Raw genomic sequence first — 25,129 nt, forward strand, 5'->3', positions numbered from 1 at the left:
CCAGAGCTTTCCACCTATTTTCACAGCATAACACACTTAGGAATTGGTAGTGTTTACAGGGCACATGGGGTAAGTGCCCACCCAGCTGCCCTAAAGGGCTGAGGAGTCTGTGTGCTGCCCCATGTGTGTCACCATCTCCTGGGGCACCACTGGGAAGCCCTGTCCTGATAGACAGAGAATTAAGGGCTGGGCACCGGGGGACCCAGAGCCCTGCTTTGCTGTCTCTGTCTCAGAGAATGCACTAGTTGCACTGGTGGAAACCCTGAGTGCATGAAGTACACGCCTCTCCCAATCTTATAATCTTCACGCTTTGACAGAGCCATGGAAGGAATCTGTTTTCCTGATCTGTGTTCTAGATTTCAGAGGCCCTGGCCCTCAGCCAGCAAAGAAGTTCTGAAGCTGGAAGTGCTGTGCTGGGATGCCTAACACTGCCCAGTTCTCAGCTGGGCCTTTGCCTCACTCAGCACCTTGTCTCCAGTATCTTCCTTGACGTCCCTGAGTCCCTGGTTGGTAGCTGACGTGCTGCTGGGAAATTCGTTTGAGAGCCGTAAATGAGATGTTGTCACAACACGAAAAGGGGAGTCATGTCTAAAAGGATAAGGGCTGGTGAATTAGCCATCAAGGAAGAATCACTGACATTCTAGAATCATCTATGTAATAGCTGTCGCACAGGAAGCCTGTGCATTTTGAAGAAGCATCTTAAATATCGTTCATTTACAACTGGAAAATATTTAAAACTTAGGCTTTTTCTCCCTCTATTTCTCCCTCTTCTCCTCCCCCCCCCCCCCCCCCCCCCGCCGGCCCCAACCAATACAGGTGACAGGAAGAAAAGTTGGGGCAAAAATCTTCTGTCTGGATCTTCTGGATTCAGGGAACATATGGTGACTCTACAGAGTCAGGATGTTTAGGGTCTCATAAAAGAATCTGAGGGAGATAGTGTGGAACTGTTATATGTTTTCAAAAACTGTATTGGTTGAGAAACATTGGCGTAAAAGGAGTTCTTGCCCGTGATTATCTTTTTTTTTTTTTTTTTTGCGGTACACAGGCCTCCCACTGCTGTGGCCTCTCCTGTTGCGGAGCACAGGCTCTGGACGTGCAGCCTCAGCGGCCATGGCTCATGGCCCAGCCGCTCCGCGGCATGTGGGATCTTCCCGGACACCAGGGCACGAACCCGCGTCCCCTGCATCGGCAGGCGGACTCTCAACCACTGCGCCACCAGGGAAGCCCCGCCCGTGATTATCTTTTTAAAAAGTTTTAAAATACTGATTTTGTTGTAATCCTATTCTTTTATTGCATGTTGTGTTCATTAAATCCGAAGATAGAAATCAAAATTTGAGGGTTTTTTTTTAAGAGCCTTCCCTACTCTAATCTCATTTTAAATGAGCATGCTTTAAATGAGCATAGTATAATGTGTGTATGCATATATATATATGTGCATACTATATGTCTGTATATGTATGTATGCATGTACATTTATGTGTGCATGTGTCAGTTTTGCTTAGAGATTAAGAAGCTAGGTATAGAAGATGTAATTCAGGGTGAAAGAAACAAAGCATGACCTTCACTACTTTCAGTTTCCCCCATTCATTGATAAAACAATAATATAAAAGATAATTTCCGGGCTTCCCTGGTGGCGCAGTGGTTGAGAGTCCGCCTGCCGATGCGGGGGGCGCGGGTTCGTGCCCCGGTCCGGGAAGGTCCCACATGCCGCGGAGCGGCTGGGCCCGTGACCCATGGCCACTGGGCCTGCGCGTCCGGAGCCTGTGCTCCGCAACGGGAGAGGCCACAGCAGTGAGAGGCCCGCGTACCGCAAAAAAAAAAAAAAAAAACATAATTCCCCCTACCTTTCATCTTTCTTCATCAGTCTCTGCTTGAAGATATATGAGTCAGTGACATTGCTGGTGTTGTATAGTTGGTTGTCATACTGCTCTCTATGTCTATTGTGTCTGGTTTATAGCATGAAAAAAGAACAATTTCTTGGTAATGACTTAGAAGTCACTTTGCAAAAACATGCCCCACCCCCAGTATACTGCTTTTATTATCGCCAGTGATCCTTTCTTTTTTCTGCCATCCACTATTGATATTTTTTAGAGTAGTTTACAAGGACTTTCCAGGCCATCCCTGAACTATTTCTTAAGAAATCTTAATTGGGTTTAATATATTCCATAAGGGACTCACCTACATTTGCAGGTCATTAACGTATATTGAAAAACGCGTCAGGTCATGATACACAACTTGACGAAATAAGGGCATTACTTGCTACCGCACACCTGGCTTTGCAAAGTCAAACCATCTTTGGCAGATTTCCTGGTTTGGTTCCTCCCACTTGTTGGTGCCATGGTGTTCTTTTTATTTTCAGATCCTCCCAGCTTAGTTTTCTCTTTAAAGCTTTATCTGGACCTTAGGTGAAGATTGCTTTCACTTGATTCATCACAAACTGAAATGTCTCTGTGAAACAGCCCTTAGTCTTGTCCAGGTGACTTGAGGCTAAGCTAGAACCAGGATTCTTCTGAAGAGTGCATGCCAGTGGAGTTGGATGCCCTCAAAGTGGTAAAGTCAAGACAAAACACCCAGTGATCAAGCCAGGCTGCTACTGTACCTCTCCCCTGTAAATAGCCCGATTGTTTTCATTACAGTTCTGTAGCCGCTATTTTTATCTGTTCTGGAATATTTGGGTGCAAGTCTGGAAAGCGTATTATTAAATTGCTGTTAATGCCTTGGCACTTTGTTATGTAACACTTGCCTTGCCATCGTACAGAAGAGAACATTTATTCAGAGTCCATCTTAGATGGAGCCAGGGGGGTAGTTAGGGTTTTAGTTGGACACTTTGGGTTACAAGGACCAGAGACTCAAGTTACCTCTGGTACCTACGTTTCCTTGCCAGGATACATGCCACCTGGAACCGGGCCTGGAGAGCGGACAGAGAGCCTGTGACAGCTGTAAGAAGTGGCTCCCCGCCTTTCCCTTGGCACCCTATCACGGCCCGCTGCTTTGCGTTCTGCGTTTCTGCTCTCTTCTCCTGAAGACGCCAGGCTTCCTCAGCCTCTGCTGTGTATCTGTTCTTTAGCTCAGTGTTTCTGCCTCTGTGTCATCTGGCTTGTTTGCTGCGTTCGCTTCTCATGGAATCCTTTCCGCTTCCGCTTCTGTAGCTACTTGGCTTTCCTCTTCCTCTGTCTCAGCTCAGATTCCCTTGGGAGGGTGTGATGGGCCAGCCTCATCTTCCACTTAGGCCCCTGTGTATCATAGTCCTGGGTGAAAGGCAGCCTCATTTTGTACAGTGTGACCCCACGCGTGCATGCTAAGGGTGACCAGTTCTTAGGGTGGCTGGTGCCCATGACAGAAAATAGCAGGAGCTGACTGGTTACAGAGCCTCATCTTTTATGAAATCTTACTGGCAGGATCTTCATTATGATATTTTGTATTCCTTTAGTAGTTCTTTTGTTATTGCTCTATTATAATATATGCATCTTGTAAATAATTATGAATACAAAGTTTTATATAGTTCTAACAGCATAACAATTACTTTTGAAAATATAGTTCTAACAGTTAAAAGAGTTCCTAATTTCTTCCCTATGGGGCATCTCCCCATACGGATGTCATTCTCCAAAGGGAACCATTATTAACAGTTTGATGTACATCCTTCCAGACATTTCCAATGTAGGTATAAACACATATTGCCTCTTTATTTGCCTTACTTATGTGTAGCCAAAGGCAACACTGTGGGTACTTAAAATATAATGAATATGCAGTTTTAAAATATAATGAATACTCAGTGATGAAAGTTGAGAAACTAATTTCATTCATTTAACTTTTATGGTTTTTATTTTGGGACTGTAAACTTCCTGACTTAAAGATAAGCTAGTTATTAAAAACACCCAATCACTACAACTGAGTTAAGCCCTGTGTGTATTAATATGTATCAATTTGTTGTGTCGCTGTGCTTTATATACTAAAGGGAAAAAAAATGAACTTAAAAAAAAATTTCTGAAAGGCAAAGGCCAGACTCCTCTCCATCGGAGAGTGTTTTAAGGATGCCATTCATTTAAATATTGACCCCTAACTGGCATGTTGCATCCTAGCAACAAGATTACTAACCTGTGGTTGGGAAGAGCAGCTTTAATGTAAACACAGTAACCATCTATTTACTTGATGGCTTACTTGATCTCTCTTTGAGTAAAGAAAGCCCAAAGTAGAAGGTTGGAAGTAATTGAGAAAACAACAAAAATTTTTTTTACATCATAAAAGTATTGAATGTACGTTCGAGAAACTTTTGGAAACAGAACAACACAAAAGAAAGTAAAATTGTTTTATCCACCAAATATGTTCATGTTTGTAATCTTTAATAATAATGTTATAATTCATAGCATAGACAATATTATACTTGTAATTTGACAGAGTGGGATCATATAGAACAAAAATTAGAGTTTTGTGGGGTTTCTTCCACATAACATACTAGATATGTTTTGCCATCTCATTAAATAATTATTCGAGGACATGAGTTTAAATGTCTAAATATCATTGATAGATGTACTATAATATATATAGACATTCTAGGTCATTTCCTAGATGTAATTTTATTTTTTTTAATTTTTAAAAAAATTTTATTTATTTTTGGCTGTGTTGGGTCTTCGTTGCTGCGCACGGGCTTTCTCTAGTTGTGGCGAAGGGGGGCTGCTCTTTGTTTGATTGCCGGGCTTCTCGTTGCGGTGGCTTCTCTTGTTGCGAAGCACGGGCTCTAGGCGCGCGGGCTTCCGTAGTTGCGGCACACAGCCTCAGTAGTTGTGTGCACGGCTTAGTTGCTCCTCGGCATATGGGATCTTCCCAGACCAGGGATGGAACCTGTGTCCCCTGCATTGGCAGGCGGATTCTCAACCACTGAGCCACCAGGGAGGTTCTACCTAGATGTAATTTTAAATTCATAACTGTTTCTATTTCGTGATATTATTTCACTGTGGAGAAGGGGTTAGGTGAATTAGGAGGAGGGTGGGCAGTCGTCTTGGGACAGTCAGTGGCTCCTGCAAATTCGGCCCACCTGACAAAAGGAGTCGAGGAACATCTCGCTCAGGTTTCCTTGAGGTGGTGGGTGTCGCTTATCTGTTAGAAATAGTGGGCTTCTCACCAATGAATTGCTCCCACCAGCACCAAAAGAACTCCTGCGTCCTCGTCCTCGCTGTCATGGCTGACCTTGGCCGGCCTTGAGCCATCAGTTTCAGGTGTTCAGACTTGCCTCCACAGACAAGATGAGAATTAATATTTCCCATCGTATACATGGAAGCAGCTGTAAATATAATGAATATGCATCTACCTTCCTCTTCCTGGGTTGAGGGCTTACTTGAGGACTTGGATCACAGAGGTGCCTGGAGTGCTTTTGAATAAATTCAGTCCATTGTCCTCATTGGTCTGTATCAGAGCAGACTTGAATCCCTGAAAAAAGTCTGAGAACAACAGCTTGCCTGTGGAGATGAAATCACCGGGGCACTGCCGGGGCCAGGGCTGGCCCCTGGGTATGTGGTCCATGCTGGTGCACAGGGACCTGCATTTAGAAGGGCCCCAGGCTTGGGTTAATGTTCTGCTGTGGCTGCCTAGGAATTTCTAAGAATTTTTAAGCAAGGGAACATGCATTTTCATTTTGCACAGGGCCCAAAAAATTATGTAGCCGGTCTTAACTGGGGTGTAAAGTAAGGTATTAAAGATATATATATATATATATATATATATATATATATATATATATTATTTATTTATTTATTTTGGCGATACGGGGGCCTCTCACTGTTGTGGCCTCTCCCGTTGCGGGGCACAGGCTCCGGATGCGCAGGCTCGGCGGCCATGGCTCACGGGCCCAGCCGCTCCACGGCATGTGGGATCTTCCCTCACCGGGGCACGAACCCGTGTCCCCTGCATTAGCAGGCAGACTCTTAACCACTGCGCCACCAGGGAAGCCCTAAAGAGATATTTTAATGGTTCCTTCTCAGACACAGAAGAGAAGGAAAAATCAATTCCACCTGCCCTCCCTTTCTGCAGGAGAAGAAGGTGCATGTGACTTTAAGAGGCTGGCCTGCAGGGTGAAATGGAGCAGCTCCTGGAAGACTTGGCCTTCAAGGGTGCTTGGAAGATTTGAGCAGCACAGAACTAATTGGCTGCTTGACAAAGGCTCTGCAGGAGAAATGCTCTTCCGATTTCAGTTTTCTGCCCAGTCTGTTTAGTTATAAACCAGCCTGTGCTTTATCTTTGGTGATGGAAAATATGAACGTATATTTTGAGCCCTAACTTTCTGGGTACTTGTATAAGCATGAAATTCAAAGACCCTGTGATCCAGAATTAGTTTGAAATACTACAGAGGGGGGGTGCCCCACCACTCGGACCTTGTCATTCTACCCCCTCGAGCCTGCTCCCCTATCGGTAAGAAATGAGTCAAGGGTCTCTTCAGGGATCACCTAATAGGCTAGTTCAGATTCTCCACACTTTTATTTATTTTCATTATTTTTAAAAATTGAAATATAACTGATGTACAATATCATATTAGTTTCAGGCTGATTCATCACCACACTTTTAAACCTAGGCCCCTCGAAATAAATATACAGCAAAAACCTCATGCCTTTCCCTATTCATGTATTCTTGCTTTCACCTGAGAAATGACTTTGTGGGATTTTATTTTAGTTTGCAGTGGCAGAGCAATAATTTTTTTCATTTCCCAAATAAAAAGTTATAGAATTGAACGTACTCTTTAAAACTATAGGTGATTCTAGTAAACAGAGTCCCATGAATATTGCTGCCCTCCAGCCACCCCTTCCCTAATTAGGTGCTATTTAAAGTGCTGGTTTGCAACCTGTTTGTTTCAACTGCCTGGAGCTAAAGAATAGAAATTGAGATTAAGCATTTAGAAAGCTAGAGCCATTTGTCTGTTGAATTAAATGGTGAAAAATTGGAGGCTTGTATTTTCTTTGTCTCTTTTCCTATTCTGTAGCTCTATTTTAGTATTTCCTAGGCACTATATTTTACAGACGTCTCAGTGAGCAACACACTGGAAACTAAAAACAAACTGATTCTTAACCACAGATAGTTTAAGAACTATCCTAATTGACAGAATCAGCAATGTATTTCCTACACTAGCAGAATTCTCATTAATCCATCTTTCCACAAACAGAAACAAGTTGTGTGTGTGTGTGTGTGTGTGTGTGTGTGTGTGTGTGTGTGTGTGGATGCGCCCCCTGCCCTCTAGTAACTTGTCCTATTTCACGGCAACCGTGATGTGAGATACATCTGGCTGGACTAGGGTCCTGAGAGGCAGCTGTGAAGGTGAGAGGGAAGAGTTGTGTGTGGCCTTTTTCAACCAATAATCATGGTTTGAACTGTGTTGAGAAACCATTTTTACCTAAATATGGGAGAGGGGTTGGAAAAGAAGCAATACTTATGAAAACAAAAACACTCGCAGACTGTTCTAAGCTGAAAGTAGAATTCCAGTGTTGGGATTGGTCTCTCCCTTTTAGCCAGTAATACCCATGCTTGAGAAAGGCTGTTAGACTCTTTGAGGTTATGACACTGAGAAAACACATTGCTCCCATCTTGAGCTGCAGCTACCTCGCCCCTCAAACCTCCTCTGTCCCTTACCTCTTTAGGCGGCGACCAGCCATCGCCCGGATTTCTCTGCACACAACTGTGACTGGCCTGCAATAGCCCAGGTGGGCCTTCACATTGGTGACATTACAAGCTCAGGTGCAGGTTTAGGTAGGGAGCTGACCCTCACCCGGCAATGCCAGCCTTCCCCTTCACAGCTGTGCGCACATGCAGTTCCCTGATCTTTCCCCAGGTCCCCTGGCCAGTATGATGTGCAAACAGTGTTTACTGATCTGTGGGGGCGGGATGCGAGAGTTTAAATTGATTACATCTTTGTGTTTTCTTGTGTTTTTTTGGCAACAACTGCTCATCTCTGGACTAGTTTCCAAAAGTAGGAGAATAGAAGGACTTACCCTTCCCCTAAATGGCTCTAGTTTTGGATCCAATTTCATTCCATATCAATCTCAATATTCATTAAAAAGAAATTAGAGAAGTTAATTTCCCATGGTAAATTTCAGTTTCAGATATGAGTTTGATCTGCATTACCTCCCACTCTCTGAGATGGGATTTTCTAGCCTTTTTCTCAAATCTTGGTCTCCTTTCGTTGTCCGACTCTTAGGCCAGTTTAATTATTTATGGACAGTTTGCTAGAACTTGTTATATTGGGTTCTGTGGGGCAGAGATGAATAAGCTCTGAAAATAATTCTTGGTTTCTCCCAATGTCCATCAGGTTGGAAACTTTGGGGCCCATTTTATAAATATTCAGCATGATGTGCGGGACATTATTCCAGGCTTTGGGAATTCCAAGGTCGATAAGGCTGTGCGTGCCTCACGGAGCTCACAGCCTGGTGGGAAGAAACTAGTTTTTTTTCCATTAGGAAACAATGTGATAATCGCCTTAGTAATATGAAGTGCAAGATGGTTGGCAGATCACAGACAAGGGGACAGTTAATTGCCAGGAGATTTGGGGGTGGGGGGGTTGAGAGGATGGGGAGAGTGTGGGAAGAAAGCAAAACAAATGCCTGCGGCTTCCCTGGTGGCACAGTGGTTAAGAATCCGCCTGCCAATGCAGGGGACACAGGTTCGAGCCCTGGTCCGGGAAGATCCCACATGCCACGGAGCAGCTAGAGCCCATGCGCCACAGCTACTGAGCCTGTGCTCTAGAGACCGCGAGCCACAACTACTGAGCCCACGTGCCACAACTACTGAAACCCGTGCGCCTAGAGCCCATGCTCTGCAACAAGAGAAGCCACCGCAATGAGAAGCCCGCGCACTGCCAGGAAGAGTAGCCCCCGCTCGCCTCAACTAGAGAAAGCCCTCGCCCAGCAACAAAGACCCAACGCAGCCAAAAATAATAAATTAATTAATAAATAAAATACATTTTTAAAAAAGCACAGACTTTTTAAAAAAACAAACAAACAAAAATGCCTTGTGACCCTTGACCTGGATATTGAGGGAAATGGATGTTTTCCAGAAAGAAAAAGAAAGAGGACATTCCAGATCAAGTAAAATAACTTGGGTGAAGGCTTGAAGGCTTTAAAAACAGACAAGCAAACAAGAAAGATTTATTCAGAGAAGTGTAAAAATTACGATGTGGATGGATTTTGTATATATACCCATTAGCAACTGCTTCTGGATGTTATTGTTTAAGTGCTTTCTGCCTATTACCATGTAGCTCACATAAGTCCTAAGACATACAGGCCAGGGTACCAATGACAAAGAGGCAGCAGCAGGTAGAAGGACAAGGTGGGAGCCTGTGACCTACAGAAACCTTACATGGGAGAGAGGCAGAGGGGCTTGCAAGTGCTGATCCCAAGGTCTTGCCTTTATATAGAACATATATAAAGAAGTAAATCCAAGTGTACTGCCCCTCTGGCTTTAGAAATATCAGTGTGTATTTGCTGAAGTGAATCGAAATCCGGTGTATATCTGAGTGAAAGCCTCTAAATAGTAAACTGAATTTCTGATCTGGAAGTTTCAGCAAATGTCAGCATAGTAGGAAAGGCAAATAACTCAGAATACGGAACTGGAATGGCCAATAAACAGGAAGAGATACCCAAACTCATTAATCGTCAGAAAAATGCAAATTGCAACAACAAGTAGATATTGCTTCTCATCCTTGAGATTGGTGAGAAAAAAAACAACTGATAATACTAAGTGTTGGGAATATTACGGAGAAACAGATATTCTCTCACTTTCCTGGTACGGGTGTAAATTGGCACAATCACTTTGGAAAGCAGTTTTGTAATGACTAATAAAGTCTCAACACACACCCTATGGCCCAACAATTCCATTCTAAAGAAAGTGCTCACATGCTTAAGGATCATGTACAGAGAATGATTGCAGTGCCTATTATAGCAAAAAAAAAAAGAAGATAGACCCAAGCACCCTTCCTTAGGAAAATGGATAAGTTACAGTATATTTAAACAGCGGACTATTACACAATATTTAAAATGAATGAATCAGATTTGCAAGTATAACCTGGGCAAATTTTCCAAACATTGGGTAAAAAAGATTGCAAAACAATATCTACTCTTTATCATTAATGTAAATTTTAAAATATACATCAGTGTTAAATCTATATTCATGTTCATACATAGGGGGGTCAAAGTATAAGGACTTGGATGGGAAGAATAAAAAACTGGAGGGTGGTGAATGGAGAGGGAAATAGAATTGAGGGGAGCACAGGGGGGACCTTTACCGTGTATGTTATATTTTCTTCTAAAAAAACAAAACAGATCTGAAGCAGATAAGGCCAAGTGTTAAAGTCAGAGTGGTGGGATATGTGTTTTGTAATTTTCAATACTTTTCTGTGGTTTTGAGATATTTCATTAAACAGTGGTACTCAGTACACATTAGCTGTGCCACGTGGCTTGTGGGATCTTGGTTCCCCGACCAGGCATTGAACCCAGGCCACCACAGTGAAAGCACCAAGTCCTAACCACTGGACCGCCAGGGAATTCCCTAGTGGGCACTGCTGTAGCTTCCATATCAGGAGACAGCCCACTCCCCAGACCACTCCAGCATGGTCTCTGTAGGGCTCTATCTCTGACTGGCTACAAAGCTGAGGGAGTAGAGGGAGACCAAGTAAGCTTTAGGATCTTGTCCACTTTAACATTAGATTATCCCAAGATCATCAGTAGATGGATTGATCATTGCCATGGGCACATCCCTATGTGTCCCACACTCTTCTGATACATCCCTGCCCCCAGAGGGGTGAGGGTCCGCCCGGGAGTGGAAATGACTCTGTCTGCATCACATACCCTTTAGCGCCCACAGCTGGTGGGAGGCCTAAATGTACCAATTCTGCAGAGTGTTTTCTGAATCTCCTTGAAAACAGCAGTTTAATGTTACAAGATGCCCCTGAGCTAATGTAATAGGTAGGTGCAGAGCAGAGTTATTTTGAGGGCCATAATTTGACTTAGTTATCTCAGGCTATCAAAGATTGTTTAACACCAGAAATAGCTGACTAGAACAGCTGCTAAAACAGTGCTTTGTGTGGGAAATGATGAAAAGTTCAGTATTTTGACAGCCACTTCAGAGGGATGAGTAAGTAATAAGACTTCTAAGAAAATCCTGATTGCTACTTTTTTTGGGGGTGGTGGTGGCGGGGATTCTCTAGGCTAGACTTCAGATTTCCCATCTTCTAGTATTCAGTGTAGACAGAGGGTATAGGAGGAGTATTTTCTCTTTTCCAGAGTCTCGACTCCTTGTCTCAATAGAGATTAGACAGCAGCCCAGTAATAACTTATTATTTAGGTTTTCTAAACATACCTAACTTGTCCTTTCATCAGACGTGTGTTCAGGGCTCACTGTCCTCCAAGCAAAGTGCGGGGTCTAGGGGTCCAAAGCAAACAGTCAGACCTTGCCATCATGGAGCTTCCAGTCTGGAAAGAGGAGAAGAAACAGAACAAGGCAAAATGTACATGTAATTTTAAATAAATGCGGTGGTTATTACAGAAGCAGAACTCAGAGGGAGATCAGGGCTAGAAAGAGGTGGTGTAAGGTAATTAGGAGTTTGTCGTTTGAGCTGGTGGGAAGTGGTCATTGACGGGCAAGCACAACATTCCAGGTGGAGGGAAAATCCTGGTCAGTGCTACAAAGTGAATGGAAGAATGTATTTATTGATTTGACCAAGTATGAGTCTCAATTCACGACATTACTTTCTGTTGGGATATCCAGGGCCTTAAGTTTTCAGAGGACTTTTACAAAATGTTTTTAATTGTACATGCACCTAATGTGAGCATCCCAGTATTATACTGTCTATAATTTACTTTCAAATATTTCAGCATGGAGCCTGTGGTAAATATGGGGGAGCCTGTTAGTGTTCATCTAAATCTTCGTGGATGCGTGCTCAGCGTTGCTGAGCTAGCATGTAATCAGAAGCCCTCACTCCAGGGGACTCTCCTCGAAGCCACTCAGTTTTCTTTACCTCTGAGTAAAGAAGGTACTTCTTTACCGGAGGTTTTGTTAATTAGGATAATGGATGGTGGAGATGGATTACAGTGGGGGCCATTTGTGGTGGTCAAGATGTGCAGATAGGGTCGGACCGTTTCAGAGTCTTTGCTCCTTGGCGTTACAGAGTACAGAAGTCTAGTGAGACGTGAAAGATTGGGAAACTGAGGCTCGGAGAGGTTGGGTCTGGGAGTTGGCAGAGCCAGGACTAAAGAACTCCAGAACCCGGACTGCCTCTTGTCGGTTGCCCTGCCCAGTGAGCTGCGCTTGCCCTTGGAAGAATCTGTATCTACCCTGACACTCCTTTAGAGGCTCATGAAACCACAGAGGCTAATCCTTGACTGTGACTCCTTAATCCCGGGATGAAGTCTGTATGCCCTAGAAACAGCGTATGTGATACTTCCAGTATTTTGATTCAAGAAGAGGGAAGTATTACCAACATTCGGTTGTTATGAGGGATGAATCTGTATTTCACATGTCTTTGTATTTCTAGTTAACACAGAGGGCAGTCCAGTTTAGCTAGCACTCTTCTGCTTTCCTTATTAATACACTCTACCATCTTCAGATAATTGAAGAGTCATTAGAGGTCTTTGCGGTAAATCCAAGTCACCGTAGAGAAAACAAAAATGCACACGCGTGTGGTAGTATATGGAAGACGACTCCTTGGAAAACTCTGTAGACTCTAAATGTTTGATTTTTGATGTATTTCATACAGGCCAGAGCAAACAAATGAATTCATTTACCCTTTAGCGAAAGTTTGTTTTTCCTGGAGTATGCAGGTCAGCTAATGGTCGCTGTGGTCTGCCGTGAACCCAAGTGGATTCCTGGCCTTAGACAAAGACCAAAAGGACAACCGTAGGGCTGCCCCATGTTAACCTTCCCTAGGCTTCTTGCTTGACCCCAGGTTTGGGAAGGCAAGTGCTATTACAACCACTTTACAAATGAGGAAATGAAAGCCACGAGAAGTTAAATGGCCTGTCCATGTGCCCCAGACCTGGTCATAACAGAGTCAGAGCCAGGACGGAGCTGTGGCAGAGCAAGGGAGGCTGGCGGCCTTTACCTCCCCCCCTCCCGGCCTCAGCTACCATCAGTTCCATACCAAAGCCATCCTTAATAACCATGCAATCTAAGTAAAAGTAAAATTAAAGAAAGGAAGATCTTGGCATGTTCTAGAGAGGTTGCCTAGCCCCTCCTTCCAACCAGCCTCTTGCCCCCAAACCTTATTGTATTCAGTCTTTAAGAACAATCTTGTGGGACTTCCCTAGTGGTCGGTCCAGTAGTTGCCTCCGTGCTTCCACTTCAGGGGCGGGCATGGGTTGGATCCCTGGTCAGGGAACTAAGATCCCACATGGCGCACGGCATGGCCAAAACAAAACAAAACAGCAACAACAAAAAATCTTGTAATCATCATATCATTTCTATTTTACATCATATGATTTTCCATTTTGTGAACACCAAGACATTGGAAAAAAATGTCCTAAGATTATTCAACTAGCCACAGTTCCTAACTGGTCCTTCTGAGTCCAAACCCTGCTCTATGCTGGGTTGCATCTGACTTTAGAGTAATTACGGGCATTTACTTTATGGAAATCTTTTAGATTCATCCTGCCAAGCAAGGAATCCTGTTTATTTGACTTTGTAGAATGTGTGTATGTGTGTGTGTATCCGTGTAATTTTAGAATAGTATAGAAAATGTTTGGTGTCTAATCCCAGCTTGGTGCAGATAAAGGAGGCACACCTTCCTGGAGGGGGGATGTTGGCTGAAAGGCGGTTATAAGAGAATTTGCACTCCTGGCAAGAGAAGGCACTGCCTCTTCTTAAGTGAGCGTCAGTACACTGGACGTTTGTGTTTCTCACACATAAATTGCTAAGTTCGTTTGTTGAATGTTCCAGCTTGCCTCGACTTGGATGATGTGAGTAAGTTTCCCCCAGGACCTGGCAAGATCACTGAGGTTGTCAATTGGAAGAACTCAACTTTGTGCTACCACAGTACCTTTCCTGACCCTCAGCCTAATTACTACATCTTTGCAGAGCTGAGTGTAGACCAGGCTTCAAGCATCTCTGCTTATAACAATTGATGTGACCAATGGCAAAGGACTGTGCCGTTGAGATGGAGAAATGCTTGTTTCACAGCCCTGTTCACTTCTAAATGCAGCCCTAAAACACTGCTTGGCCCTCGCCCCTACTGGATTATAAATGCCATAGGGACTCTGTCTTATTCAACTTCGTGCCCACAGGGTTTACCTTGAACATAGTAGGCACTTATTGTTTGCTGAGCTGAGCTGTACCTTCTCAATACAAAAGAAAAATGAGGTGCATGAAAATAGTACATGGGGCAGCCTGGTACACAGACTCAGGTGTACGTCACTGGTACCTGTGGCTTTGTCAAGTTACTCAAATTAAGGATTTGTTTCTAGGATGCTAGAGGGGAGAAAATAATACACATTGGGTGTAATGTAGGTAAAGCAGAGACCCCAGGATATCAGTGCTTAATACCTTATTTCTTTTGTTTGAAACAGGCATTTATTAATACTACCGTGTGCCAGGGACTGAGCTAGGAGCTTTGCTGGTTTTGTTTCTGAAATCAGCGCTCTTTTAGCTTGTGCAGTGTCTCTTGGAGGTGGGTGGAACACCTCTTGGAGGTGGGTGATGGTAACACCTCTTGGAGGTGGGTGATGGTAACGTCGAGTCACCATCATCACGTCTGAGAGGAAAATTTTGTCCAGGTGGGATGTGGTGGGAGAGGGCTTGTTGGCAGGTCCCCCGGAAGGGGAGTGTCCACACTGCTGCCTCTGGGGATTTAGAGGAAACCCTTACTCATTTCTCCCCCTTTTCTACCCTCAGGCCTCCTGGTGGGCACCCTTGATGTTGTGTTGGACTCCAGTGCCCGGGTTTCTCCTTACCGCATCCTGTACCAGACTCCAGATTCTTTGGTCTATTGGACCATCGCCTGTGGTAAGTTCAGTGTTTGGAAATATGGAAAAAAGTTATGATTAACAACTTTCTGTCAGAAGGGAAGGAACATTTAATTGTGAGATGCAATCACTTCGTATTTTAGGGTAAGTGACCCTAGCCATTTCGACAGATGAACCCTAAACCTCAGTGCTTAACACATTTTGACAGATGAACCCTAAACCTCAGTGCTTAACACAATAAAGGTTTCTTTCTAACTCTGGTGAAGTCTTGTTTGGATCCTGTGGCCATCTCCACCTGCAGTAACACCCTCTAGAACACAAAGGCTCCAGGGTCAACTTACAAGGAAAGTGCGGGAGGTGGAGGCGCACCTGTGTTTCACTTGCTTGACCCAGAAGTGCCACCACTTCCACTCACACCCCATTGGCTAGAACTAGTCACATGGCCCCAGCCTGTCTTCAGGGAAGCTGGGAAATGATGGAGTCCTGGGTGGACTAAGTAATACTTACTTATCCCAGTGCAGTCCTTCCTACTGAGTAGGGATTGTTTATTTCTCCTGATGATAACCTGTAATAATGTGCTGGGATGGTGGTAAACAGTCATGCTGTTATCGGATCTCTCACAAGAACCGCCAGTCCAAAGTGGCTAAGATTTTTTTTAGTTATTTGTTTGCATGTGGCTTTTCAAATAACCATAGGAAGAGCAAGGGCACTGAACACTTACCTTTTTTCTTTTCATTTTTTCGCCTCCACTTGATTTTTTTTTAATTAATAGATTTTATTCTTTAGAACAGTTTTAGATTTACAGGAAAGTTGAACAGAGAGTTTGGAAAGCAGCCAAATACCCTCCACATACATAGTTTCCCCTATGATGAACACCTTAGGACAGAACATTTGTTCCAATGGATGAACCGATATGAATACATGGTTACTGGAGTCCTTCATTTATTTAGATTTCCTTAGTTTTTACCTGATGTCCTTTTTCTGTTCCAGGATCCCAGTCAGTGTACCATTTTATATTTAGTTGATGTATCTATTTAATCTCCTCTTGGCTGTAGGAGTTACTCAGACTTTCCTTGTTTTCGATGACTGCGACTTCTGAAGGATCATGGTCAGGTATATTGTAGAATGTCCCTCTGTTGGAATTTGTCTGATGTTTTTCTCATGATTAGGCTGCGATGGTGTATTTTTATGAGGAGGACGATCGCAGAGATAAAGTGCTGTTTTCATCAGGTTATGTCAAGCAAGGACACCTACTGTCCAGATGATTGACGACTGATGATGTTTTTGATCACCTGGCTGGAGCAGTGTTTTTCATGTTTCTCCACTGTCAAGTTACTCTTTCTTTCCCCTTCCCATACTGTCCTCCTTGGAAGGAAGTCACCGTGCACAGCCCACATTTACAGAGTGGGGAGTTTTATTCAATTATTTTTATCACTGTGGACTCATGAGTATTTACTTTGTACTTTGGGCTACAATCCAATACAACTTTATTTTATTGCTCAAATTATTCCAGCTTTGGCCATTGGGGGCTCTTTCAGTTGACTTTATTCAGTTTTTAAATTGATCTCTGCTTGGTAAGAAGTGTCATGCTGGGATCTAAAGATCTAAAGATAATTAGATCCAGCCCCTGCTTTTGAGAATACAAGGAAATACTCAGTTCTAGCCCAGTGTGAACAAGTACCATACAGTGCCATTGCATGGTGGGGCTTCCAACGAAAGACAGGAATCTTGGCCGGCCTTCTACAAGGGTAGGGGGAGTTATGTGGGTGTGATTTTAGGCTGCTGGAAGGCTCTGGTGCCCTAGCAATGCACCCTCAAGGATTTAGTAACACCGAAATTCTAATATTGTAGTTGTATCCCTTTAAAGTTATTCTGGTTCAGATGCAAATAGCTCCATGAGAAACAATGAAATGAATCAGCATTTATGCATTCCACTGAATGAAGGAATGGCATCTGGAGTGGGCAGGGAGAAAACCACCCAGGAGCGAAGGGGATAAAGGATAAAGGAAGAGAGAGGTTGGGACCCTGAGGAAGACAGACTTATCAGTGTAACCCAATGTAAGATAGAGTTCCAGCCTTCTGTGCGGTTCATTCAGCACAAAGGGAAACACCCAATGGCTACTGTAGAAGGGGAGGCGCCCTGTGGAAGTTGGTTGGGAAAATGTCACCTTTAGTTGGCAAACAATGTAGAATGGTGTTAAAATAGACAGGGGAGCCAGCAAGTGAAGAAAGAGAAAGGAGATTAGAAATCAGGCAGAACCGCCAACACCCCTGGACTTAATGAGGATTTGACACTCTCACTCAGCTTCCAGCACTTTCATCACTTTTGCCTGGAGGCTTTTGAGAACCTGTGCAGCCTGGAGGTCCTCAGAGCCCTTGGGTCTCCTGGGCCTTCCCAGATCAATGCACATGTATGGGGCTATGACAAGCTGGTTTCTATCTGTGACTCTTTTTTTCCCACCCCCTCAGCCCATCCTTTTTTTCTCCCCTGTTACCTGACATCACTACTCCTCACTTTGTTTCCGGGGCTTTGCCAATTCTACTGTCGACTTTAAAAAAGTACGCAACATGAGTGTTGCGAGTTAAGTTTTATTGGGGGCAAAATGAGGACTATAGCCCGGGAGACAGCATTGCAGGTAGGTCTGAGAAACTGCTCCAAAGAGGCAGGGGGGAAGGTCAGTAAAGATGGTGATTTTTGTGAAGGGGGAGTACATGCAATCAACACGTATTTTTTTGCAGAAGGTTTCTGCCAGTCTTGTGAAGGTTATTGCTAGTCACAAGGAGCAGACATCACCATGAAGGATTTTAGTGTTTTTCTAGATATGAGGAGATGCAAGAATTGGGCTCATAAAATCGGCTCCTGAAAATATCTATCTGAAGACCTGTTCCGCCAGTTTTTCCCAGAGCACAGAGTGCCTACTTCCTGATCTCCACCCTGAACTCCTTTCAGGGGGTGTTGAAAGTCAGCAGCTGCAGTAGCACAGGATTTAATACTCGTAGAGGTAGATGGCGAGTGCCAATCTGTAGTTGGCAGAGGCTCTACAAGAGCCAAGCAGAGGCTCCTATGAAAGCTCCTGTGGGGAAGAGCCCAGAGTTACAAAGCCGAGTTATTCCTGAGTTATTTGCCAAGCCAAGGCTAAGGGACACTGGGTAGTAATTGCTGATGTCATAATTTATACCTCAAAGAGATGTACTTTTGTTTTCCCATCACAAGTGTATGATCTCATTATAATAAACCCAGAGTGCTTTTAGCTTTTGTATATATATCGATTACACGTAGAGACAGCTCCAGACTTTCCTTGTAGAAGACACCACGGAAGTGACAACCATTGTGAAAGTCCCATTCACCCACTAATTGTTCCTTCTTATCAATTTCTCTCTGAAACCGAAGTGCCTGGCTCCCTTTCATGAGAAGATTTTAAGAGCGGAAGCTGCTACCTTAAAAAGGATTCTTTGATAGGCTGACCTTTCGGTTTGTAATTTTAAATGTTGGGTTTTTTTTTTTTGTAAACTACAAAGTTGGTATTTGCTGGGACAGTATGGCAAGGGCTTTGTAATTTGCTGTAGTTTCATGAATCGTTGCTGTAAGAGAAGCTTCAGCAGAAAATTGGATGTCCAACTCACTGCCCTGTAGAATCCATAGCTTTGCAAAACCTTTGTTTTATGCCATGGGCCTTGTGAGTCTTTGCTTTTTGTAAATTGAACTAAGGGCACATCTACCATCAGTGTCTTCACCTAGGCCACTTTCTGTACGAGAACAGTAGACTTCGTGGTAAATCCTAGTCGTATGATTGCCTTAGACTTGAGCCACACGAAGCCAGGCAGGACCTAGTTTTGGACCTAGTCTCACTTACCCCCAATATAGTAATCACCCAGCCCTTAACAGTATGAACCATACAGAAAGAAGAGGGGAACAAAAACCAAGAGTTCTTTGGTGAAACATTATTTTCAGACGCTTCTTTTTATTATCTTCTATCATCTGTGAAGAAATTGATTTTTCTGTTTCTTTGGCACTGAGACCTTTAATTGGGAAGGGGAGCCAAATCCCTGCCTAAGTAACGACTCTTCCTTTGCACTGCTACCCAAAATGAAGCCATCGGTCTCTTTGGTGGATAGTCCACTGTGCCATCGATTCCAGCCTACGGACTTGCGTTTTCTTCACTGGTTTGTGCGGTAAAGTATCAGTTTTGCCATTTCCTTCTTTTATTTTTTTTAATTTTTAATTTAATTTAATTTATTTATTTTTTGGCCACGCCACACAGCCTGCGGGATCTTAGTTCCCCGACCAGGGATCGAACCCACGGCAATGAAAGCACTGAGTCCTAACCACTGGACTGCCAGGGAATTCCCTGCCATTTCTAAGAACATAAAGGAAGTAGTACCATAGAAATTGGTCCAATCTGCTTTGTTGAGCTGCTTATACTCTGACAATTCTGCCTCTCTCCCACCAGTAATTGAGTATTTCACAGCTGTGCTCTCACGAGGGCACTAGACAGCTGCAGGCGTTCTCCCAGCAGCTGGTGTTTTGGCATTGGTTCCCCAGAGGCAGGAGAGAGCCCAGTCCTTTGCACCCCTCGAGCTTCAAGGTACTTAAGTAGACAGCAACCCATTTGGCTCTCCCCGCTAGAAGAACTGGAAGGTTCAAACGATAAGAAGGGTTATACAGCCTCATGAGAATATGGGCACATAGAAATGCAGGTAGTTCCAAGGACATTACTTAAAGGGCTCTGGGACAAAAGCGTTATGGTTGGAAAGATAGAAGGAAATGTTGACAGTTCCCTCTGGATACATCTGACCTTCCAACAGGACCGATAAAGGAAACAGGGTGGAGGGTGTGTGCTTGATGGACACCTCACTGATAACACAGCCCTGAATGGTACCTCGATTCCCCTGCCCATTGATTAATTTCCCTTTTCTTCACCATCTTAGAATCTCATCTGGGCCTAGATAGGCATTCATTTTCAGAACTGAAAGATAGATTAGCCACCGCCTTGTCCAACACTCAGACTGTGACAGGGTACAGGGGCAAAGTGAAGTGCCCAAGTTCCCATTACTAGTTATAGCCAGTCAGTGCAGGGCTGAGATCAAGTTCTCAGGCCTCCCCACTCCCAGCCCCGTCCTTTTTAAGCGGCACCATGCTGGCTTTTATGATTAAACATTCTTTTAGTTGGCAGCTGGTAAGACCATGAGTTTAATGAAAGGTTGCTAGTTGGTTCTGCTTCTGCTCTTTCTCTACACTGGATAGCGAAATGGTGGGTGATTTAGTTGCCTTCCACATGAGATATACCTAATGTAGAGGTTGGTCAGTGTTTTTTCATCCTTTCTTGGTCTGTGTACCTTAAGAACTATTCTTGTATCCTTGGGAACACAGCAGCATTAAAAAAAACGTGCTTTTTTTCTTTAAGCAATCATGTTTATTGCAGGAAATTAGAAAATGTAGGTAAGCAAAGAAAATATTAAAATATTTTTATTTAATATTAAATTAATAAATTAATTTATTAAATTTAATACTTTTTATTAAATAAATAATTTTATTTAAATAAATAAGTTTTATTTAAATAAATAAATATTTATTAATAAATTTTATTAAAATAAATTTTATTTATAAAATTTATAAATTCTGTTATTTATAAAATTTATAAATTTTATATAAATGTCTTCTGCATCACAAAATTTATAAATTCTGTTATTTATAAAATTTATAAATTTATTTATAAAAATAAATTTTATTAAATAAAATTTATTAAAATAAATAAATATTTATTTAAATAAATATTTTATTAAATAAATTTAAATAATTTAATAAATTAATTTATTAAGTTTAATAATTAATTTAATATTAAAAAACAATAATACCACATTATAAATCTTCACCTTCCAGACTTTATATATATGTGTGTGTGTGTCTATACAGATATATGCCTATACACATATATATATGTGTCTGTATATACACATATATGTATAGATTTTCTATGTCAAGAAATACATGTCTATAATGTCAATTTTAATAGGTAGATAATATTTTACTGTGTTTATAATGTAATTTATCTAACTTATGTGCTATTTTTTGGAAATCTAAGGTTTTTTTCCCTTAATGTTAACTGCATTTTGAAAAACCTTAGTGAATATCCTATGAACAAAATATTTCCCCATTACTTTAGTTATCACCTTAGGATAAATTTATAGAAGTAGATACGCTGAGTCAAAGAATATGCATGTGTGTGAGCCTTTTAGCGTCATTAGCCTGACTGCCCTCCAGAAAGATAGCCATTTGCATTCTATCCATCAGGGTAGGAGAGGACCTTGGCATTTAAGTAAAGTATACAAAATAACGACATCAACCACTAATTCTTACTGCCAAGCTTGGATGAGTTACCTGGGCCTCTCTTTTCTCAAAGTGATTATAAAGCTATGAGCATACTGTTAATGACCTGTAAGAGATTATAAGCAGAGTTATGTAAGAAGCTTATAATAGTTACACAAGGATTTTTGAAGTAAAGGCCTGCTTTACTTCAATCATACATTCGCTTTTCAATCAAAACATAATAGTGTCGGGGCCAGAGAGATTTGTGCTGAACATATGGTCTGGCAACAGTTCAGCAACTGGTTTCTTAGTGCTCTGACCTCAGAAGTTAGAAATGTCTTCTGCGTCACATTTCAAGAGGAGATCTTTGTGTCCTGTTGCTTATGATGATAATAGCAAAGTAACTGTTTATTTAGTGCTTTGTATGTTCCAGACCTGTGCTAAGGACTTTACGTGTATTATCTTCCTTAATCTCTAGCACAAGCTGCTGTGGTAAGTGTTGTTACCTACGTGTTACAGATGAGGAATCTGGAGCGCAGAGAGGTTAAGTAACTTCTCTGTGCTCACAAAGATAGTATGTGGCACGGTAGGATTTGAACCCAGGTGTACTTTTTTGACATCAAAGTCTGTGGTCTGAGCCATTAGGTAATATTGTCTCCCTGATAATCAGGCCCCTTATTACTGCAGAGGATCTAACCTCTATGCATACTTAACCACACGTCTAAAATATGTCAGGAGGGCCTACTGTGCAGCAATTAAGAGTGTAGGTTACGGAGGCGGAAAACTCTGCATATGATTTCTTAGAAACATGGAAACCTTAGTTTCCTCATCTATAAAAGGAGTGTAATTGGACCTACTTGTAGGATTGCTGTGAGCTTGCGTGTCTATAGTGAAAGCATGGCGCTGGGCCTTGGTTAAACCAGCACGAATAAGTAATAGAAAACACTTCATTATCAGTATTTAACCTGTTTAAAATTTTAGCTTCAGTTGGATGTGGATTTTTAAAACACGAATCTCCCTTTTGTTTCTAAAACTGTTCAAATCACCACATTTGGGGGCGTTGTATCTCTTGCCCTCTCCAAATACAAGTTTGTCCTTTTTCTGGGTGTAGAGAGTACTTTGTAAATCCTACAGGGACAGCAGGTGTCACTCCAGTGTATTGGGTACTGCCCTTGACTTTATTTAGTATTTAAATTTCAAAATTATCATCTTTGGGGCTAAGGTTGTATGTGGCTAAGGCCATAAAATAGATGGTTCCCTTTATTTAAGTAGCTTCAAGTGCTATTCATTTGAGGACTGGATAGCTCTGGGATCCAAGCAGCCTATTCCAGTATCTGAAAATACTGGATTGGTTGCATTTTAATCTCTGGGAGGTTTAGTGGGTTTGTTTTGCTTTGTTTTGTTTTCTGCTGTGTCACAAGAGGTTATTACTTTTGCTTGTACACACAAATATATACCTACCTGTGTGCATACACACACTCTTGATCGGTAGGAATTTACCATCTTAGATATTCTGGAATTCAGGTTTTTAAGTCAGTGCTGCAGTCCCAGGGCCAAATTGTATTATTATTAATCATGCATCACAAAAAAAATATCCACTGAATAGCTATCGGTGGGTCTGTAAGCCTTTGTTCTTAATCCTCGGAGGCCAGATACAGTAGAATCAATTTTGTGGGTCCGCTTTTAATGCTTCTTTGTGGACTTCCTGCACTTTAAGGTACATTGCAACCCAGATGAGAAATTAGACTAGGCTGACTTAGTATTTTCCATCATCTTCGATAGTCTTAAGTTTTGCCCAGGTATACACACAGGGCCTGTGGCTGGTATTCTGAAAACAAAACAAAACGCAACACTGCAAATGATAAAGATTCTCATTTTTCCAAAATTAATTTCTAAATACCCTTAAGCCCCTCAAGTGTTGATCCGGTTTTTCCCACAGCAGAAAGCTTTACCTTGGATTTCCTGAAGGCTTCTCATACCCAACACAGCTTTCTTTGTTGTTTCAGCTGATTGCACAGTCCGGTCGGCTTGTTTTTCCTGCTGTATCTCTGTAAATGCAGCCTTTCCAGAAAGTTGACTGCCAAGTCCTTCCTTTCTCTTCTGAGGCCTACCACATTTTGCTCAAACTGTTGGGTAAATAGACCAGCCCCCTTTTCAGAGTCGTGGCAAAAGCGCTTTGTGTTATCTCACTTTACACAGTAACAAAAGGAAAATTCCAGGCGCTTAAATATGGCAGCACTTGTACTTACTTTCTTGAGAAATGAAAGAGCCATTTATAAGGAACATGGAGGATCCCAACATGTTTCTTTTGGAGTTTTGCTGGTTCCTAAAGGGTGGTCCGGCCAAAGTGTCAGTTGCTCTTGAACTGTTAGCAGGGTGTTTGCTCTGTGATCTCTGAGAGGTACCGTGGACTTTCTGTTTGTTCTGGGATGAGAAGTGGACACCTGCTTCCAGAGATAATTTTTACTAGATTGGCATCTTCAGAATGTGTCTTGTCTGCTGGAGGAGGGAATCCAGCCCTGCCTTTTAGGTATCTTCATGCTTCCCGTCTCCAGAGTCTGGAACTTCGAACACCTGTCCTCATTTTTTGTGCATCTAGGAAAGTGTTCAGAGAATATGGTACATTTGCACAGTAAATATAAATGGAAAACGTACATTTACATTTCTCTCCCTGGAAAGTATCTGTTGGGTATAGATCGGAATCCATAAGTAATTCTTGAAACTACCATTGGCTGATGGCATTTGTGTCTTTCTCTTTCCTCAGTTATGGTGCTAATGGTTTCTTATAATGGTATACAAAGTTCTTCCTTATCTACACCCCAGTCTTCTGTAACTTTGGAATCTTAGACCTGGATATAACCAGAAGAAACCTCTGAAACCTCTTTGGTAGCATAGGAGTGGTCCCAAAGCACCCAGCAATCTGAAACAGTTGAAAACCTAAAGATACTGAGCTTTGACATCCCAGCACCTCTCCTATACATGGGAGCTGTGAGCGGCTGGTGGTGACTCCAAAAGGCCAGCCTTTTCATGTGACAGTGACAAGTGTGGGAGAAGCAACAGGAGATGGAGGATAGCAGAGAAGCAACACAACAGCAGCAATGGGGGGAGGGGATTTACAGACAGAAATATGGGGATCTACATCCCAGGCAATGAGAAGTAGAGAAAAGAGCTGGTAGTCGTGTTAGGTGGTGGCAGGTGGAGATTGTGGAAATGACGGACAGTGGGGCAGGTGAAGAGGACGAGGTCTTGGGGCAACAGAGAAGGCAGTTGGGGAGGGGGGGACAATGTGAGTAGTAAACCTGAACTTCGATATAAGTGTGCTGAGATGGCTACTTGAAGACGGGGATCAGCCCTATAGACCTTCATGTAATAACCATGAAAATCGGAGGTACGAGTGAATGTTTGTTGAATGAGTGCATGTACGCATACACCATCTCCACCATGGCTGTGTGTGTGTGTGTGTGTGTGTGTGTGTGTGTTGGGGGGTGATGGGGGGGGTGGACCTGTATGAATAAACACAAAAAAAACCGAAGACGGTGTGTGTAAAGGTGAGGGCACACCTGGTCTGCCCTGGGTCTTGTAGCCGATGGGCTCTTCTGTCCAGGATAACCAAGGAACAGTGAGGTTGACTTGTGGTTAGATTCCACCACCAGTATAACAGGAACTCCAAGGTCAAGTACCTGGTGTGATCACCTGGTAAAGGGCAGCACATGGTGGGATACCAGTCAACAGCCAGACTGCCCCAGCTGAGCCAAGGGATGTGTGCAAACCGGCCTCTGGAAGGCACATCTGCGATCCACATAGGCAGGGGCGGAGGAGAAGCAAAATCAGAGGCTGGGAATTGTGCCCAGTGGGTCTGCAGAAATCCTGCGGTCCCTTGGGTGGCCGGAAGTGC

The 25,129-nt window shown here is 42.8% G+C and overlaps 1 protein-coding gene across 3 annotated transcripts in view; it reads left to right on the top strand.

Annotated features, from left to right (window-relative positions):
* TBC1D9 (TBC1 domain family member 9) overlaps positions 1–25,129 on the top strand; it is a 116,489-nt gene that overhangs the window by 41,579 nt on the left and 49,781 nt on the right. For all 3 annotated transcript variants that reach the window (XM_079920758.1, XM_079920756.1, XM_079920757.1), the window contains exon 2: positions 14,857–14,967. Coding sequence is in view for 2 of the 3 variants with exons in the window: in XM_079920756.1 (XP_079776882.1) it covers positions 14,857–14,967 (111 nt within the window). In the remaining variant the exon portion in view is untranslated. The remainder of the gene's footprint in view (positions 1–14,856; positions 14,968–25,129) is intronic.

The sequence above is a fragment of the Stenella coeruleoalba genome (assembly GCF_951394435.1).
Source record: "Stenella coeruleoalba genome assembly, chromosome: 4".
Lineage (NCBI taxonomy): Eukaryota > Metazoa > Chordata > Mammalia > Artiodactyla > Delphinidae > Stenella > Stenella coeruleoalba.